This window comes from Pristis pectinata, chromosome 22 (genome assembly GCF_009764475.1).
Source record: "Pristis pectinata isolate sPriPec2 chromosome 22, sPriPec2.1.pri, whole genome shotgun sequence".
Taxonomy (NCBI): domain Eukaryota; kingdom Metazoa; phylum Chordata; class Chondrichthyes; order Rhinopristiformes; family Pristidae; genus Pristis; species Pristis pectinata.
The window spans coordinates 16,813,903-16,834,509 of record NC_067426.1 but is presented as its reverse complement, the minus strand read 5'-3'; the positions used below and the strand labels follow the sequence as shown (position 1 = coordinate 16,834,509).

General features: G+C 38.1%; 2 protein-coding genes across 2 annotated transcripts in view; one reads left to right on the top strand and one right to left on the bottom strand.

Annotated features, from left to right (window-relative positions):
* The window catches only part of LOC127581581 (CD276 antigen-like), a 39,067-nt gene extending 31,363 nt beyond the window's left edge, over positions 1 to 7,704 (top strand). Inside the window, exon 5 of the mRNA XM_052036065.1 lies at positions 7,581 to 7,704. Within this exon, the coding sequence (XP_051892025.1) occupies positions 7,581 to 7,591 (11 nt within the window). The 3' untranslated portion in view covers positions 7,592 to 7,704. The remainder of the gene's footprint in view (positions 1 to 7,580) is intronic.
* LOC127581582 (14-3-3 protein beta/alpha-A-like) lies at positions 1,830 to 19,957 on the bottom strand. Its single transcript, XM_052036066.1, has 5 exons — positions 19,314 to 19,957; positions 8,796 to 8,919; positions 8,222 to 8,385; positions 4,341 to 4,436; positions 1,830 to 3,488 (listed from the first exon to the last, which is right to left on the bottom strand). The coding sequence occupies exons 1-5, from the start codon at positions 19,614 to 19,616 to the stop codon at positions 3,429 to 3,431; spliced, it is 747 nt and encodes a 248-aa protein (XP_051892026.1). The 5' UTR covers positions 19,617 to 19,957; the 3' UTR covers positions 1,830 to 3,428.
* Between the last annotated feature and the right edge of the window lie 650 nt (positions 19,958 to 20,607).

The following is a 20,607-nucleotide window of genomic DNA, read 5'->3' as shown; positions in this document are numbered from 1 at the left end:
TTGTAAGAAGTGCAAGTGAATAGTGCTTCACTTGGAAGGACTATTTGGGTTCCTGGATGGCTGAAAAGGAAGAGGTAGGAGGACAAGTGTTGCACCTCCTGCAGCTGCATGGTAAAGTGGCGTGAGGAGAATGGTTGGTGGGGACAGAAGAGCAAACCAGAGATTTGTGAACAGAATAATCCTTTAAAATGCTGGGGAAAGTGTAGGGATAGGCATGTTTGGTGGTGGAATCTTGCTGAAGCAGATGAAAATTGTTAAGAAAGACTTGTTAAATGCAGAAACTAGTGTGGTGGAAGGCAAGGACGAGAACAGTATCCTTGATCTGTACAGCAGAAGGGTGAGAGCAGAGTGAGGGAAATGAGATACAGTCAAGGTTCTTTGTCAACAATAATAGGAGGGGAAGCCAAAGTTCACTAAGGAAGATATCAGAGGCAGCTTTGTGGAAAGTCTCATCATTGAAGCAAGAATGACAGAACAAAAGGAACTGGGAGAAACTGTCCCTAGAAGAGACAGGGTGGGAGGAAATATAGTTGAGATAGCTGTGAGAGTCTGTAGGCTTATAATGGATGTTTGTCACTAACCTATCATATGAGGAGGCATATCCACAAATTAAAGATGGACAATGTAAACATAAGAGCAGGACAGAAGCTGGCAGCACTGCAGCACCAATGCAATAATCAATGTATCAGAGAGTTAAGGAGGTGGCTGAGCAGGATTGAAACAAAGGCTGTTCCACAGAAATTCAGGTGTAGATTGGGGCCCATCCAAGTTCTCATAGCTACATCTTTAATTTGAAGAAAGCAAGTGAAATTGAAGGAAAAGTTGTTCAGTGCGAGGACAAATTCTACCAGGTGAATGAGCGTTGGTGGAGGGGGAACAGGTTAGGCTTCTGTTCCAGGAAGCAGGAGAGGCCTCGGATCATCCTGGTAGGGGTTGGTACTGAGGGATTCTTGTTCATGGTAAAGGTGAGCTGACTGGGAACAGGGAATTGGAAACTTAAAATGGGACAGGGCACCAGGAGTGTCATGGATGTGGGTGGGGGAAGGACTGGACAAGGGGAGAAAGGATGGAGTCAAGGTAGGAAGAAATAAGTGCAGTAGTACTCTAATAGTCCTGTTTGTGAATTTTGGGTAAGAGATAAAAAGGGAATGTGTAGGGCTGCAAAGGTAAAATGTTGTTTGATTAATACAATTGGGATTTTCCTTCAACCAGAATGAAATTTTCAGATCAAGAGATTTGGTTTGATGCCAACTCTCAATTCAGTTTTGGCTAACTGACATAAATTGACCAAGTGATGAAAAAAATCAGATTTAAAATGTTTATAACTTCCTTTTGTTAAGTCACAACACTGGAGTCAATGATGTTAAGCCAATAATAGACAAAGATTTAGAAGAGGTGGGGTGGGGGCAGGTGAAATAAGGTCAGTAATAAAGTTAAGCGACATTCTTGTAATTTGTCCATTAGTTGCCTTTTCTGATTCTATAGCAAGCATTAAATATTATTTAATAATTATATTTTTCTCTAAATCTTCAAATGTTTGGAATGGAATGAGAAAATTGAGCTAGCATAGAATGAAAGTCATTTTCAAAGTAATATTTTAAGTGTAGAAATTTTTGATACTAAAATAACCAGTTACAGATCATCAAATGACAAATTGAGGCAACAAGAAATTAAGCCAAGTCTCTTGGATGGAGAGAGGATACATTAATTGTCAAATTATTTATTCATAAAACATGTTAATGCAAAAGCAATATGGAAATCAATTTGTTAAAAAAAATTGTGAAAGATTAATTTCAAGAATCAGTATCATAATGAAGCAGAAAAACAGATCCATTTGTGAAGAATGTTTTATTTGCATCGCATATTACTTTCAGTTACCAGCTTCAAACTTTAAAAACAAAATAGGGTAAATCCTTCATTAAAATTTTACATACATATAATTGTATATTAAAATACAGCACAGTGCTGGATTAAATACTGCCAATATTTCCACAATGACAAAACTACTGTCAAACCTGACATAGCATAGGTCCCTTCAAGTTATGTCTCAATTTGTTTTGTCAGTTTTCACCTCCCAAATATTTAATAGTAGAAAATAACAGCACATTCAAGATCTTGAATTGAATCAATAATAAAACAAATTACTCTCCAAAATAAAGGGCACAGAGTATCTAACACTGCATGAGCCAATAAGAAATATACCAAACTACTGTAAGCTACAGGAAATGGTTTAGTCAACATTTTGCAATTTTACCAAAACACCGCAGAATTTGACAGTCAGGTATTCTGTACCAACAGTAATTGTTCCTTTCATTCACCTAGCTGATATTGGATTTCTTTCTTACATTATTCCTATCTAGTCTATCCCCTCAGTCCTAAAATGGTCAAGTTCACTAGTGGACAAATCTAAAAGACAGGCAACAGACTTAATAGAACTGAATGCGAAAAGTAAATGGTTTTGGCTGGTTTAAGCATTGGAATAGAAATTAATTAACCTATACATTTAGGATTACAAGCCCCCACTACTACCAGGAAGGAGGGGTGGAGTTAGAATTCAAATTCATTTGATATTTGCTTTCGACATACAGCTTTTTAAACAAACATTTCCCCTTATTCCAATTCTTCACTACCACAACTCCTCCCCCAAACCAATCCCACCCAACAAAAAACAAGACTAGTAGCTGCCATGCAATTTCCTTTCAGAAGGAATGAAGAGCAGTACAAAATTTTACTATAATGGGATTCCAACAAGGCATCTGAATAATACAGAAAACTCGATGAGTTCAGAGCAACAGAAGCTCTGGGACTTGAACCTGGATCAGCCAGTTCAGAACCCAAAACTTAAAATGCTAGATTACCAAACAGCTCCAAAAATGTTCTTTTAATAAATATTGATCCACCTTCAGAACCATGACACTCAAAACTGAAAATACAATTTCTTTGGGTAAGAATGTGCCTACATCCGGCATACACCATTCGATGTATGTCAAAGTATCCACAAATCAAATCCGAAATAAGCAACGGCTAGTGGCCACAAATAAAAAGCGATTCTCAAACACTTGTGTATTGGATTTTTAATATTTTTTTCTACCCTCCACTCGTTAAACATAGCTGCTCTTGGCAATCATGGCAATCCTTTGCAAACCAAAAAGGACCTATGTCAACTTATTCACAACTGCGCAGCAAATTTAATCTCTGCTGTTTGTGTAGCAAGTGCTCAAATGCACACTACAAAGTCAGAACAATTAGCAAAAGAAAGCTAAGGAATGGCATTTGTTCCAAGCTGAAGATTTTCATAGGCTAAATTGTGGCATTCACATGTGCATCTATTCAATATTGGTGAATTGAGAAATTCCTTTTTTGGAATTGTCAGTGGAACACTAAGAAATGAAGACATGTAAAAGAGGATATCAGGTCCCTCTGTGCAGTTAGTTCTCTCCCCCTTCTCCGCCATCAGCATCATCTGCTGCATTATCTGATGTCCATAACTGCAAGAAAACAATATTAACTGTTTAAGCTTACATTAACACTTTTACATAGTACTGTATTCTCATGCACAATTGGTAATCAAACTACTTCCCTGTCCCAGGTGTTGAGCTCTTTGGATACAAAAATGTCTTTTTAAATTTAAGGAAAAAATCTTCAAGGCTGCAAAGTGAATTCACATGCAATGCAGTATCAAACTTCAAAATTAAAATTTTTAGCCCCCAGGAAACCCAGGTTTAATACTTTATTATGAATTTCTTGTTATATCGTCATTTCATTCTGCTCATGCATTAAAGTGTATATTCTATCCCAATACTTAAATGAAGAATAAATTTTAGTAATGTGTATGCCTAATACAAATTGCATTTATACAATACCATTAGCAGAGTAAGTTCTCAAAGTGCTTTAAGAGAAATGATTAAAAGAGAGAATTGAAGGTTCAATGGAGAGTGTTTGGACCAGACTTTCAATTATATAAGACAGGAAATAAACAAGTTTGGATCAAACAGAAAACCAATTTTTCAAGCAATCCATTTCAATGTCCACAAGCTGGCTGTAAGAAGCACAGATGCAGAGTTTTTAAGTGAGAGGTTAATTCTTTCCAATAATGAATCGTAGCATAAATTCTGGAAATATGCTATGTTCCAAATTTATGCAATTAGATAACTTTGACATCATCCCTTTTGAGATTTTCCATTTCTTAGAAAATTTTAAACGACTCAGAATTCTTAAAATTATATTGAAAAAATAGCTCATCAGCTGTGCTTTAAAAGACTTAATTTCATATGCCTAACTCTTCTCCACTAATAACTATATTTTAAAATATTGCTGCTTTGTTGCACAATTTCACTCACCGTCAGGTTATCCCTGAGTAATTGCATTATGAGTGTACTGTCTTTGTAGGAGTCTTCATTCAGTGAATCCAGCTCTGCAATGGCTTCATCAAATGCCTGAAAACAGCATAGTACAAAAAAGTGAGCACAGATATCAGTTAATACATCATTGCAAAAATGTTTGAGATTATGACAATAAATGAAAAAATAAGCCATTAGAGTGAAATGCTATTCTACTGGATAACATTGGACATCTACATTTAATTATTTCAAGGAAAATTCCAGGAGAAACAGCTAGAATCAAAGTTGTACGAGAACAAATAACATAAGGAAAGGGGTTAAGGTCCTAACATTGAAAGCTTTAGCCAGGCTTCCAAAATTCTCTTCGTAGTGTTATATACAAATTAATTTAAACAGATAAAACAATTTAATGCAATGAATTGCTGGAGAAATGATGCACAACGCAAGTCTTCAGAGTCAATTCTACAGTGGGATAGATCTCTTCACTTCACATTCATGTCACAGCAAAGGCTTTAAGCTAATGTGGCAGGCAAATAAGCATTAGAAGGAAACATCACAGAACGTGCTTCATAAAGGGACAATATTCCAGGCTACAAAGTACTCATGAAGGGGAAAAAGGTGAAGGTGCCTATTGATTGGCATCACTGAGCAAAGGATCAGAGTTCTGGAGATGGCTGAGGCGTCAAAGACAAAATACAATAGTTTGAAATATGGAATAACAGTGGAGCTACAATGCTATGGAATGCACCTTTGTAAGCCACCAGTGGGAAGTTACAGGGACAAACAAAATGCAAAACAATATAGTCACAACTGGGGACCCAATATCCTAACAATGACCGAGACAATAACAGTTTGGCATGTAAAGAGTGGAAGGGCTCTGAAGCATGAATGAGAGAATCCAGCTCCATGAGAAAAAGCAGTTTCAGATCTAGTTCAGAGCAATGAAATAGGAATGGAACATATTTCAAGTGAGGGTGCAATTTGGAGCAATGATCATAACATTAGTTTTGATTTAGTTGGAGGTGGGAAGCATGATACATTTAAGCAAATTTCAAAAGGTGATTTGTTCAGGAAAATTAGAAACAAAGATTGATAAGCAAAAGGAGAAGTGAACATTGAAAGCATTTAAAAATAATGATTCCAGTAGAGAAGACATTCTCACAAGGATTGGAAATGCACCCAAAACTAAAATTCCTTAGATTAAAGATAGAGATCAAGATGGAATAGAAAAATAAGCCTGATGAGAAATGCATTATTTGTTTTACTATAGAGAACCAAAATACACAAGAGACCCGTGAAAGGGAGTCTATCAGAATGGATTAACAGCTCAAGGAGAACCAAGTCTTTCATTAGTATAAATAGCCAAAGTATTTAAAAAAAAAGATTGGATGGACCAAACAAAGATCCTGTAGAGAAATCAGTATCTTTAATACACTGACAAGGGGAGAGGATTCAGCAAACGTAGCAGTAAAAGGGATGAATGTGATAACAGATGGGATTTAAATATCCAAGGGAGATACCTTTTCTACTTGGGTAGATTGCACAGGAGGAGCAGTGGAAGACAGAAAAGTAAACCTAGCAAGATAACTTAATTAACAGCGATGGCTGTTAATATCATAATATCAAAGAAAATTAACTGGCTTACACACAGGCTGATAAATGAATTTTAAGAGGGAAATGTGATCAAGTTCTTTGATGAAGCAATATGAGGGTAGTATAGTTAACGTTGTGTACAAAGACTTCCAAAGAGCAATTGGTAAAGCACTGAAAATTAGACAAAGGGGCATAGATTAAATATTGCTAAGGGACAGGAGACAAAAGTGAACAGCTGTTTCTCAGATTGGATGAAAGGATATAGCAATGCTCCCCAAAGATCTGTAGGATCACTGCTTCTTTATTAATGATTTGGATAAGCATAGGCATATTTCAAAAATTTGCATCAGAAAGTACAAGCAGGAAATTAAGTTTAACTGCTTTTGCAGGGCCATATTAGACACAATTATATACATGCATTTCCATGCACACATTTTAATGGACTTAATGATTACAGGCCCCAACCCATGCATATTTCCCTGCCTGAAAATATTACAAAGCTCCAAAATGAAGTTGACAATGCGGAAGGATATCTGGAAATGGGCGGACATGGCAGATAAAATTTCATGCAGTCAAATTGGAAGTGATAATTGCAGCCACCTTCTAATTTTACTCCAACCCACCAAGAGGTGGATGACCTTACATTTGCCTACACTAAAATCCATTTATGTTTTACCTATTTGGTTAAAATATTAATATTTTGATAATTTAGTGCTTTCACAACTGCTTATAAATACGTCTATCTTTGCATCTTTAGCAAACCTGGACATGTGGGACTTCCTATCCTATCACCAATTCATGAATAAATATGGCCACATTGAGGCCTCACCACACCATTCCCATTCTGCCATTTAAATGTACCTGCCCATTGTCATTACTCATCGCCTTCTGTAGCTCAAACCAATTTTCCAATCAGCTCAATAAATTTGTTTTAAATGTAATAAGGTTTGATTTTTACCAACATTCTTCTGGGAAGACATCTATCGAATATCTTCTGGACTACCATACAGACACTCTCTTGTCAATTACATTGCCACCTTTACAAACAATCCAATCAAGTTTGTCTGATATGACCCAACCTTTTTAAGTTTATCCTTGCTCTCTCTGATGAGCTGCAAGTTTCCAGGGTATCCTGTCATTCTTTCTAATCATAGACACTGGTAACTTCCCAGCAATAGCCATTAGGCAAACTTTGTTTTCCTCCCTCACCTTAAGTAATGTGCAATTTTCTAATCTGAAAGAAACAACTTCCACAAGAGAAAATTGAAAAATTATAGTTAGGACACATGTTATCTTCTCAATTATTTTGTTTAAAACCATGGGTCAGAAACTATTTGGGGATGTCATTCTTCAATGGCTTCCTGTAACTTGCTTGCATTAATTTTGGCAAGTCAAACTCCTTGATTCCAAATTATTTTCATTGCAATATCCAGCAAATTATCTTCCTGTTGAAAACACTGATGAAAAATGCTCATCCATTATGTCCATCACTCACAAACTAATAATGTCCTAATAGATCAAAGTTAGGCTTATCTAAAGTTCTTTCTTTCAGTTATTACATTAAATTCAATCATACTATGATCAATGTTAAATAAATTGCAATATCTTTAAACTGTTTACTGAATCTAGCTCATTTTTTTTTACTAGACCCAATATGACCTGTTTGCTTCACAACAGAGGACAGAAGTCCAAGCACCAATGCTGAGGGGAAGAGAAAAGATGTACAGAGGCACTGTGGCAGTAAATGAATACCAAGTGAGGATAAATAGATGAAGTTGGAAGGGTACAGTGGAGGATAATCATAAAGCAATTTAAAGACAAGAATAAAATTTTAAGACTATAGGAGAGAAAATTTGTTTCATGTAGGACAAATCTCAATTTTCAAAAGCTGGAGTTTATGGAGTATGAAAATGGTGGACTAGCAAACATCATGTAATAATAGGTCTGGAGATGACAATGACATGTCATAAGCATTTCAACAAGAGATGGCTGGCACACAAGATGACAATTTTGGAGAAATGGAAGCCAAATGATGAAAATGTGAACTCTAAAACCAAGTATAGGGTCTAACAAATCTACAATTTAGTATTGGACATTTTAATTCATAGTGAAATACTGTTATATCATTTTAAGTGGAGAGAAAAATGCTAAAAAGCCTTCTCCAAAATTAATCCAGCTTTGATGTAACACCTTATCAAATACTCATCCATCCTAACAAATATACCACATTGAAGTTACATTAAAAAAAAGAATATTTAAGAAAACAAGTCCCTGTCTTTACTGTTTACCGTCTTGGCCAGTGCACAGGCTTGCTCTGGAGAGTTGAGAATTTCATAATAGAATACTGAGAAATTCAGGGCAAGTCCTAATCGGATGGGTTGTGTTGGCTGCATGTCTGTCTTACTAATTTCAAATGCTGCTTGGTATGATGCCTGGGAGTTCTCAACGGTTTCTGAAACAAGACAGAAGACTGAAATTAGCGACTGAGCATCTGTGTCATTATCTGCAATAAAAACAAATTTCAATCCCATTGCAGTCGATAGGTTTTCCTCATAACCCATTCCTTGAATCCAAACTTCTTTATTCATCATTTATTTTAACATAAGAATGTGCATCAGACTTCCACTAGAAAGTACAATCATCCATGTTAATGCATACAAGTCAAAATTCCTTAAGACATTTGTACATCACATTACTTGATTTTCCACCAACAACCATAGAGTTCCACAACTCTACATACAAAGAAACCAGAGATGCATGCTGTTTTACCATTTTACATACGATATATTGACAAAAGTAATACAACTAGTACCCATAGTAATACAAATAGTATTGAGAAAATAATACCAACAGGAAACTTACGCTTTTTGCTTTCTGCTATTGCTACTTCTGCAAGATATCGGTAATAATCTCCCTTCATCTTAAGATAGAAGACTTTGCTCTCTGAATTGGTGGAATTTGGTATTAGATATTTATCCAGTAAACCCTGAAAGAAATAAAATTGTGAGTTGTATTAAATTGTTATTTTCTTAACATTTTAAAAAGTAAACTATAGAAGTGTTGAAATGACATTACATTTTTGAACAAAGCAATCGATTGCCAATTCTGTTTTTTGAGATATTGCACAAGTACAATGTAAAATATTTTACTTGCAATATAAATGATGGGTTAACCTTAAGAATATCAGTGGTTCCAGGCAAATCAAACATCCGATGAACAGCAAAAAAAAATTAGGCATAATCAATTTTAAATAAACTCCATGCTGGTAATCTTCCAAATGGTCATAAGACTTAAGATGGTTTATTATAAAATTAAAAACCAAAACACAACAGTACAACAAGATGTCTGGAAAAAATAAGGAATCTTTAAAAAAATGTATTAACAGTCTTGTAAAAAAATGTACGAAGTACTCCATATCACTAGCAGTATTCAGCCATGCTGGAAAAGGAAAAAATTCCTAGCATAAACCATTTTTAAAAACAGCACATTATGTCATCCCATCATGTGACTGCAACTTTCCCTTCTGAATCTCTCTACGTTTCCAGAATGGTGGAGTAAGTGCCGTAACCAATTCTGGCTTCTAGATGTGTTTTTCCACAACACATTCCCCAAGGATGAAACTATTTAGTTTTGCTAGAAATCACAACACCATAAGCCTTGAAACATTTGTTGTCATATTCAAGGGCATGATCTTATAAATCCTTTGTTATAAACTGCAGCTTTTTATTTGAAGGTGGGGGGTGGAGGGGAGTGAAAAGCATCAAAAGAATGGAGACTATATCTATACTGAATGTATTTACTATTCACTTGATAATCCTAATACTAGCCATGATTACCAACAAGCAACACAGTCTAGTAAGACTCTCAAAAGGTCAAATTGTTAGAAACAAAAATAACAGTGGGCAAACCCTCCACACTTCAAGCCTGCTCCACTATGCTTGAGTAAGAGGAATTTGTTACAAAATTAAGGGGTGGTCATTTAAAATTGAGGTGTGAATCTCTGGATTTTTCTACCCAAAGGATTATAGAGGCTAGATCAATGGAGGTGTTCAAAGAGGATGTAGATAAATTTTTGAAAGATCAGGGAATTGAGAGCTATGAGAAACTGGCACAGGGGGGGAAAAAAAAAAATCAGGCCTGGGACAAATCAGCCATGCTCATATTGAATGGCAACGCAGGGTTGAAGGGCCAAATGGCTACTCCTACTACCTATTTTATGTTCCTTATGTCATCTTTGGTTCTTTTGCCAAAGATCTTTCATTCAAAGTCCTCCAGTTTTTGATTCTTCTACCAATGGGAACAATCTCTCTTTATCTGTAGATTCATCATGATTTTCAATATTCTAAGATCCTCTTGTAATCTTCTCTGTTCCAAGGAAGATAACCCCTTTTCCAGTCTATCCACACAGGTCCTTCATCACAGGACTCTTCTGCAGCCTCTTTAAGGCCCTCACATCTCTTCTAAAGTGTGTTGCCCAGAACCAGACAATACTCCAGTTTATAAACCTATGTTTTATAAAGGTTTATCATAACTTCTTTGCTCTTGTATGCTTTGTCCCTGTTTATAAAGCCTGGGATTCCATGCTTTCCTAACTGCTTTTTCAACCTGTCAAGTCACTTTCAACAATACATACACATATACCCCAGATCCATTTCATGCACCCCTATAAGAATTGTGCCCTCCAGATTATATTGCTTTTCCTCACACCTTGTACCAAAATATCTTTAAGATATAAATTTTCAACAGATCAATTGGTAAAACAAAACTTCATAATTCAAATAGATTAGCAATTAAAATATAGATTGTTTAAGTAGCAGGAGATGCCTAATAGGACCATCAAGTTTGCCCATTACTGCTCTGTTCCTAAAACTGTCAGAACCTCCATTTGGGAAAGAGCAGATGCTGGTGGGTGTGAAAGAAATCAATGGCATTCAGCCACTGATGTAATTAAGTGCATGGACCACTTGTAATCTAAAACTCATTGAGCTTTGGTATAATTTTTTGCAACCTGTCAAACCCATTTCATCTTGGGACCCCAGATGACGGCTCAGGTGAATGCCAGAGCAGAGGAGTTGGGAATGGGCCACTCCTGTGCCAAGTACAGCAGCATCGAGAGCATCTCGCATCTGATGAACAGGTTCTTGCTAGTTATTGAGAGCGAGCACCTCTCCCACAGTTCCAATTTTTGTTTAATCTTGCCTGTCCACTCCAGCCAATTTTTGTTACATGCCTTGGCCCCTCTGAACCAAATCCCCAGTACCTTCAGGTAGTCAGATATGATTGTGAAGGGGATGGTGGGCCAGTCAGGACTGTTGCCAAAGAGCATAGCCCTGCTCTTCTTGTGGCTGATTCTGGCCCAATGCCAACCCAAACTGGCCACAGATACCAATCAATCTGTGGACCAACCATAGGTCCCAGCAGAAGGCTGTCATCCAGCTACAGGGAGGCTTTAATCCTGGTGCCCCCACTCTCTGGCAACATCACGCCTCTGATGCCTGCATCCTTCCTGATGGACTTGACAAAGGTTTAATGCAACACGCAAACAAAACTGGGGAGAATGGTCAACCTGCCCTACTCGGGACTTGATGGGGAAGCTATCCGTTTCCGCCCATTGATTTGAACTGCACTATGAATGTTTGTGCAGTTGGATCCAACTTTTGATTCTCATCCCAAAGCCTATGTTGGAGAGCACATCCATCATGTACATGTGATATCCTGCTAAAGGGCTTCTCCTGGTCCAAGCTGACCAGGCAGACATCCGCACCTCTGTCCTGCACATAGGAAATGGTATCCATGAGCAAGGAAAGCTGTGAAAAGATTTTCCTGCCAGGTACAGCTCAGGTTTGGTCCATCAATTCCAATATGGAGTCACCTGGAGGGGTCCAGACTTGCCAGGATGGTGCTTGGGAATCTGCCTCCCCAAATACATTTGGTGTAGGATGGGAGACCCCATTCATTTCAACAGAGAATTCTCAGCATAGAGAAATGGGATAGGTTAAATTTTTTTTCAATTTACTTTAGTTTAATACTTATATTGATTTATATGAGTGTTAAATACACTTGATTTTTCAATTATTACTTTACTTCACATTAGAGTAAAATGTCACTGAATACAAAAGCCATTAAAACCTGCAAGATAGGCTTCAACAGGAGACAGGGCTCCATCCCCAGATTTGACTCACGTCAAAGGTTGTTCTGGGGCAGGACCTCAGCAGTACACCACCCACAGCCTGCTAACTGTTGTAGCCTGGGTAATACCTTGACAGCCAACTCCTGGAAGCAGAAGGTCACTAAGATTGCCCTTCTGCAATTAGCCAGGCACTGAGACTGCAGACTGCAATTCTGCGCAGTGGGCTAGATTCAGAACAATGTAGTTCAAGGTCAAGCTGTCAAATGTAGTCAATGTTTAATGATCAACTTTGTGTCAAGAGGGAGATCACAATTTTTATAAAAATTGAAGTGTTGCTGATAAAAAAAAATCCAAAGATATTTTGGGACTGTTCCCTTAGGCTGCATTCAGAAAACAACTCCAAACTGCTGCCCAAGAATGCAGATTGATAGCACTTAATTACAAGCCAAAACATTTCAATCTGTGAATTGTACATTAATTAGAAAACAACATGATAGATGCCATTTGTTCAATTTTTAAAATACCATTTGATCTTAATCTCTGCTTCCTTATCCCATAAATTTTGTACCTTCCACCGCTAAATTTTCACCACAGAAGTTTCCATAGATGTCTCATGGCTTCTAATACAAAAGCCAGGTAATCACCTTTCATAGGAACTCTGACAGTCAACAATGTGAATCTTTACAATCAGAGGGCAAAACCAATCAAGGCCTTGTCAACACGTATGATTCTATGACAATGACTTAACATCTATGCAGCAGCACTCGAGCTAACTCAGCACATTCTCAAAATCAAACCTGGATCCGCACAGCATCAGTGGCTGTCTCATATTGGCTTAAAAAAAACCTACCTACTTCTGTCTTAATGCACTGCCAAATGAAACATCTAATCTTGGCAAGGGCAAGAGTAATACTGGCACTGAAGATGGTTATTTAAAGTTATAAAAATAATGTGTTTTCCTTTTCAAATTTATGTTCAATGAATTCTAAAATGCAAGCACAAAAACTTGTATATTTAAAAGATTCTATGGTAATAGTTAAAGAATATCACCTACAAGCATTCTTGACTTTCATCGCCTTTGGGAACCAAAGTCAACAATGAAGAAATGAGTTGTTATATATGGCTATGAACATTATGTCAACACCAGTATTTCAATATTTATTTGTTTAACATTTCTTTGGCCAAATCTGTTTTATTTGCCTTAAGTATAACTTAAAAGTGATGTAGCACATTGAAATATGCCAATGACATTCAGGGTATTCTAAAATTGAAAGTTCTTATTAAATTTTTTTTAAATCAATTATTCACTAGGTGAATGCAGTTTTGAGTGAGGCAATAGCCATGTAGATTAGGAAGTTCTTAGACCAGATTTCTGGCCTCTAATGCATTGGATTGTGGAGTTGTGTGGTAGTAGCACCGTAGGGATCAGTTAAAGTCTGATATGCATGTCAAGTTTTTCCTGTGTCTACAGGAGATGCAACAAACCAGGGGAAAAAAAAATCAACCAGGGTTCCTGTTCCCAATCTAATAATGATGCCTTACTGATGAAAAACAAAATGCCCATGCTGAAACAGCTAAAATAACTAGATAAAAGGAAGCATTACTGGTCAGGCAATATCTGTGAAGTAAGGTAAATGAAGACAAAAGAGACGGCAGATTCTGGAATCTACAATAAAAAGAAAATACTGGAAGGTGTGAGTCACTGTTTCGACCCAAGACCCAGCCTAAGGACTGAGGGAACAGGAAAGATTGTTGGTGTATAATTGTACGTGGTGATGGTATTGGATTGGGGGGGGGGGGTTGAAGAGGAGGAAGAGAGGCTGGTAGGCAATAGGTAGAGTCAAATGGCAAAGGGATAATGGACAGATGGAATAAGGTGCGTAGGGGTGGGGGAAGGGAGGGAGGGTGGTGTGGCCACTGCAGACAAAACACAGGCGCTCTTCGAAATAGTCACCTAGTTTTTGCTTAGTGTCACTAATGTAGAGTAAGCCGTATTGGAAGTACCCAATGCAGTAGATCAGGTTGGAAAGATGTGCAGGTAAACCTCTGTCTCAGCCGGGGGGAGGGAGGTGGGTGTATAGGGTGAAGGACAGGGAGGATTAAGTGACCAGGGAGACCAAAAGAGAGCATTCCTTGTGAAAAACAGATGAGGGAAGAGGAAGACGGGACTGATGGTGGGATCACTTTGAAGCTGGTGGAAAATGATGTTTAATGCGGAAGCTGGTTGGGTGAAAGGCAAGGACCAAGGGAACTTGATAGCTGTTCTGCCTCAGGGAAGAGAGTGGGGATCAAAGCAGACATGCGGGAAATGGAGGAAATATGTGAGGACTTCAACTATGGAAGAGGGGAAGCTCTAGAGCAAAAGGTGCCATCTTGAAAACAGATGCAGTAGAGATGAGGAAATTAAGGATACCATCCCTTTTTCTCACAGGAGGCAGGGTGGGAAGAAGTAGGAGGAAAGGCAAATAGTTAGGTCCATGTTCCTTCCTCCCTTGTCATTTCATACCGGAGCATTTCCAGTAATCACTTTTATTTTGGACTGTGGTAAAGTAGGTATGAGTGATCACTGAAACAGTCAATTATTACTTTATTTTTGCACATTATAACCACAAGCAAAGGAACAGAGGGATATACGCAACTTAAAACTATATCCCAAAAGGATCAACCACTCCAGGAAAGGAGGTGAAGAGGAACAGAAATCCAGGAAATCTAACAAAAAAGGTATCCTATGTTCCATCACAATCTCTATTAAAATATTTCCCTTAATGTACATTTCAAACTCGCAGTTGAAACATTTATAAGAACAGTTTATTAGAATTGCTGGAGTTTGAAACTAGGCAATTGGAATGTGCAGTCATTTGGAACTTAAATGAAGCCCATGCATCAATACCAGTTTTGATGGTATTGTTCCATTAATTCTTCAAGACTGGGCCCTCTAAAGCTTTCAGCTGAAGATGTTTAAACTATTGTGCTTAACCTTTTATGACCCTGCATACGGGAATCTAGAAACTAGTCTTCAGGCGAAGTGGGTTTAAATGGCAGATTATAAAGTAGGATATAATATCCATAGACATTTATATAGCTACCCATTCTTTTACTGGTACTTTAACAACTAACATTCTTATTGCAGCGGGAACAATGGGAGAATTTGGACAGCTGATTTATAAGAATTATCCACCAGAAGTGTAATTGAGGCAAGTGCATATTGCAAGGCAAAGCATCTAGAAACTGCCAAAAATAATCTAATAAACATTAATAAATATGACATCTTCTGGTGTACTCAAATTCATAAGTGTGATTAGAAATGCATTAGTATCAGGGTGCCTCTTTTACTCGAGATAGATGAGCAGCAGTTCCTGGCCCCATTTAAGTCAATACCAATTACAATGCTTGGTATTACAGACATTTGGAACTGCACTTATGATTTGAGGAGCTGAACAACAGTCATTTGAAAAGCCAAGCAAAATGCAATTGAAAACAAGTTTAAAGGGTAAATGTAAACACCAAGTAGTTGATTGGTATTAGCTACTTTGACTGAGAACGTCAAGCAGCTTAGTATTACCAGCATACATTTAAGGCCAAGACCAATGGAGGCCTTTTTTTTTAAACATTTGGGTGTCAAAAAGCAGAGATTGTAATCTGATCTCCAGTGCACGATTATTGCATATTTAGGAGTTGGGTACATCTCATCTTTATACTGAGCCCAAGTCTTAGTTTCCCTTGTCTGCTCTCAACTAAATTTTGGCTGAAAAAAATACAACAGCCTTGATCTGCTAACCAATCCAGTTAGCTTTGCACATCAGACCCATCTTTAAGAGCCCAGATTTGAAAAGGCCTCAACTATAACATTTTTAATCACCTCCAAAATCTGACACTACCTTGTTGAAATATTGTGTGCAGAAAGAAAATCCACCACTAAGCAACTCTTCTTCCCAATAACTATTAACAGATCATTACACATTATGAAGTACAGCAATTGTTTTAGTATTTTTGTTTTATTTCCATTAAATTGAACAGTTTAAAATACTGATCTGTAACTAAAATTAAATATTCTTAAAATAGCAAAATTTAGTATTTAATGAAGCTGATTTAATTCACACATATCAAAAAGGAAAGTCCAGTGAAGTGGTAATAAGCTGACATTTATGCAGTTGACAAGGACATTTGGAACTTTGATGATGCATTTTAAACGCAAAGGCTTCATAGCACAGTGTTACTGGTATTGTAGCTCATCAAATGGCCCACTTCAAGCCATCAAATTGGCATGTTGTTCCATAATCAACCAGATCAACTAATATGCCACATTTCAACTCAAAGAAACAATCATATGGATCATGGCCCATTATATATCCAATGTTAAAAAGTGATAAACTAAAGATTAATCTCACACACGATCTTAGCACAAGTTGTGTTAATAAATCGAAAAAGTTTGCTGATTTCTACCTTCTGGGAACCAGTAATATCCCAAAATTTAAACTCTGGAGTTTGGTGTCATGACAGGGTCAAGCTAGTGCAAACTACTGGTAAATTATTCTAAAAAAAAAGCTCTGAAGTCTGAGAGTAGGTTTGCTGCCAACATTGCTACCAATAAAACAGGGCTCATGGAAACAGAGAAATAGGCCAAAATGGGAACAGAACATTAGTTCTGGGGTCTAGATTACTTGCAGAATCAATGAATTCCAAATTCGTCAAGAAGGGTGCTAGAAACAACCAATTTCCTTTAAGAATTAATGTCATAGTAAAATTGATAAATGCATAATCTGTTGGGGAATTGCCAAATTCAGTCCCTGGTTCATGAAGTATCTCAACCAATCTCAGCCTGGGTAGCAGCAGGGAGCTACTACTGGCCTCAAACCCTTGGGATGAGGAATAAGCATCAGTTATAGAAATCACTTCTGAACATTATCTGTGAGAGCACAAGGATAGAACCTAGAAATTTATGACCTGTTTCCAATTTGTCAGCACTTACTGTAAAGGCACAAATAGAGAGGGATATCCTAATGGCCAAAGTCATTTATTCCCTATATTAATAACAGACATAAATTTTTATCCTTTTCTGTAATATGTATTACAATTTTATATTGCAAGAGGAACATGGCGAATCCCAACATTTCAGATGTACTTACCTACTCTTTATTTCAATGCAATCATGTTGATGTTTCCTCTATGTCTTTTCCTTCTCCAGACTTTCTCAACACTGCCCCACCCCACTGCACTACTGTCTCCATTCCATCCTACATAAGCTTATTAAAGTTAATCCAATCATACCCATTTTTAAAAAAAAATCAATTTACCCCTCATTGTCACATCAACTTCCTCAAATTCCTCCCTGTATTTCCTCCTCCAATCCTGCACGATATCAAGTTCCCTTACTCCAATTGCTCTGCCACTATCACAGACTTCAGCCATGATTTTAAATTCTGTAACTTCCTTCCTAGGAACTTTTATCTTGATGTATCTCTCCCAGCCTTCATTCCCCCCCATTAATCTTAATAGCTCTTAATTGTCTCCTTCCAAATTTAATCTAAAGCCAAGTGCAAGTTGTTGCTCCTGCTACACTTAGCTGGTATTATTGAAATGTTATGTTTTATCTAGAAATCGTGCATACGACACTTTTAGAAAATGCTCACAATAGAAGTATAATCTCAGTTACAGAAAATTCAAATTCATTTTGCGTTTCTTTGTATAGCTACAAAATGTGTCCAACTAATTAAATTCAGGATTTTCATATTTTAATACACAGTAAACACATACACCTTAGAGGGTTGTAAGCCTGGAAGAGATTACAAATATGAGGGGGGCAAAGCTGTGGTGAGATTTGAAAACAAAGGTTAAAGATTTTAAAAAGAGACATTTGACCAGTAGCTAATGTAGGTCAGCAATACAAGGAAGTTGGGCAAAATGATTGCAAATTAGGACACAAATATCTGCATTTTAGATTACTTCAGGTTTATAAAGAATAGGAAAAAGAGGTCCAGCCATAGTAGTGTTAGAATAATCAAGTCTAGAGGTAACAAAAGCATGGATTACAGTTTCATCAGATGAGCTGAGAGAGGAATGGAGTTGGGTAATGTTACAAAGGCTTAAATAGGGTTGGCTTAGATACATGACCCAGAGCTCTCTTCAGGGTCAAATATAACACCAAGAATGAGAACAGTCTCAATCAATTTAAACAGAAAGGGACGGAGATGGAGTTAGGAAATGAGATGTGAAGTGGACTGAAGACAATGACTTCAGATTTTCCAATAATTAGTTGGAGATTTCTTGCATTATTAAACACCATTGACTTATTGCAATACAGGATCTCTCATAAAAGCAAAAATGATAGCTGGAAAAGTGTTTGGAATGCTCAGCAGATCAGGCAGCAGAGGAGAAAGAAATGGTTAATGTTTCAAATCAAAAATCAGGTAAATTTCTTATCTGATTATGGCTTCGGTAAGTGAAGACATTTCCCAGAAATACTGATATTTAATGAATTAGCAATTCACCTTCAGGCCCACTTTTGTTCACCACCTGCTACTGACCTCTGTACAGGTCACCTACATACATTGATAGCCAGAATTTGCAAGCAAGTGTTCATTTGCTCATTGTTCCCAAACCAACATACATGGCTAGCTCCACCATTTCCACATAAGTGTTCTTTTACACCTAAGAAAGATGACATCTAATTAAATTCTAAAGCTCACCCTCCAAATTACCATTTTTATTATCTAATAGTACGCAGAGGCAAAGGAACAGGCTGCAATTTTATGCAAAGGTAGTACGTTTAAATAGAAAGAGAATCCTACACTTGGAGCCTAGGCAACTGAAATAACATTTCATTTCACATAAATGAAATGTGGTGCATCCTGGCAATGACGAATCATAAATTCCTAAAGAACGTGAAATTTATTTTCACCTTTTTGGAAAACGAGGCGACTGCATAAGCTGCTGAGTGATTTTTCTTTTGCTTGGTGTACATTGGCTTTTATAACCGCCCACCCCGCCCGATACCCGCAGCTCAATGCAGAGAAGAGGTTGTCTTCCTCCATTTTCTACAGGTTCCTCATGTCTGATACCCAGAGATGATGGCGAGGAACCGCTTTAATGCGGCAGCTGGATATTATACAGCCTAAGCCTCGGTATATGTCAGTGACAAGGAAGCTACAGCTCATTTTAGTTTTTTAAAAAATGATGCAGAGGCAGCGGAAATGATTGGAGACTGCATTAATTTAATCAGCCCCGTAAACCAGCCCCCTTTTTTTCCTCACCAGCACATCATTGCAGATCTCCCTGAGCTCAGCCTCCACCTTCTCTCGATACTCCTTCACCATGTGCAACTTCTTCTCGCTGCCGCCACCCTCGCCGGTTTTTTGCTCGATGCTGGAGATGACCCTCCACGCCGAGCGGCGGGCCCCCACCACGTTCTTGTAGGCGACCGAGAGCAGGTTGCGCTCCTCGTTTGACAGCTCCTCACCCCACTCCGTGACCGCCTTCATGGCAGCCGCCATGTCCTCATAACGCTCCGCTTGCTCCGACAGCTTGGCTTTCTGCACCAGCTCGTTCTTATCCATGGCCCCTCGTTTCGTTTTGCTTTCCCCCCTCTCTTCCCAGTGAAGCGCACCGGACGTTTTATTTCAGCCCCGACAATCAGCCAAGAGCGAAGCACTGAGCTGCCTTCTTTTCCTCCGTCTCTCTCCTCGAAACCAAATGGCGGTTGAGATCTTTCCCCCACCGGAGACTCGGTCCGCGCATGCGCGGCCACACCCCGCCCCGCCCTAAAAATGACGTCAATAAGTGACCAGGGCTGCAAATGAGTGACCTGACTCATCCAAATAGGTGGTGATTTGTGCGTTTGATGTTCTGATAAGAGCAGGTGGATGTTTTGCCTGCAGAGCCGACATCACAAAACGTCGCGGGAGCTCCAACCATCTCGGTTTATATTACCAGCGAAGGGATGTTGAACAAGGTGTTGGGTTTGCTGGGTGCTCAGCCAATTGTTGCAAACCTAGTTCTACAGCAGGAAGGGGAGGTAATCAACCAGGTCCCACACCTAATCACTATTCATTCTTTTCTGCCAAAGTATGACTGAAGGTTACAACAGAACGTGACCTGATCAGATCAGGTGTGTCACAAGCAAACAACATGGTTTCAAGTCAAGTCTATTGTTGTCATAGGCATGCATACACAGGGTATAAATGCCATGAAAATTAGATTTTTGCAGCAGCAGCAGCACAGTATATTATAAGGACAAACAAATTAACATAGATAAAATATAATTTAAACGTGTGCAAATTAAACAACAAAATAAACAATGACACTGGTGCAAGATTGAGGAAGAGATAAAAAACATAGTCCAAGGATTTTTCAGCTCGGTTCAAGAACCTGATGGCATTGCGGAAGAAGCTGTTGTTGAACCTTGAAGTGTGGGTCTTCAGGCTCCTGAATTCCTGCCTGATGGCAGCATTGAGAAGAGGGTATGGCCTGGATGGTGGTGGTCCCTGATGATGGATGCCACTCACCTGAGACATCACCTCTTCTAGATGGTGAAGAGAACTGTACCTG

Excerpts from the sequence above, each read along its gene's own strand:
- LOC127581582 (XM_052036066.1), bottom strand. The coding sequence starts at position 19,616 with ATGGATAAGAACGAGCTGGTGCAGAAAGCCAAGCTGTCGGAGCAAGCG. Across the intron at positions 8,386-8,795 it reads AATAGCAGAAAGCAAAAAGC|AAACCGTTGAGAACTCCCAG; the intron begins GTAAGTTTCCTG and ends GTCTTGTTTCAG. Across the intron at positions 3,489-4,340 it reads TACTCAGGGATAACCTGACG|TTATGGACATCAGATAATGC; the intron begins GTGAGTGAAATT and ends GTTTTCTTGCAG.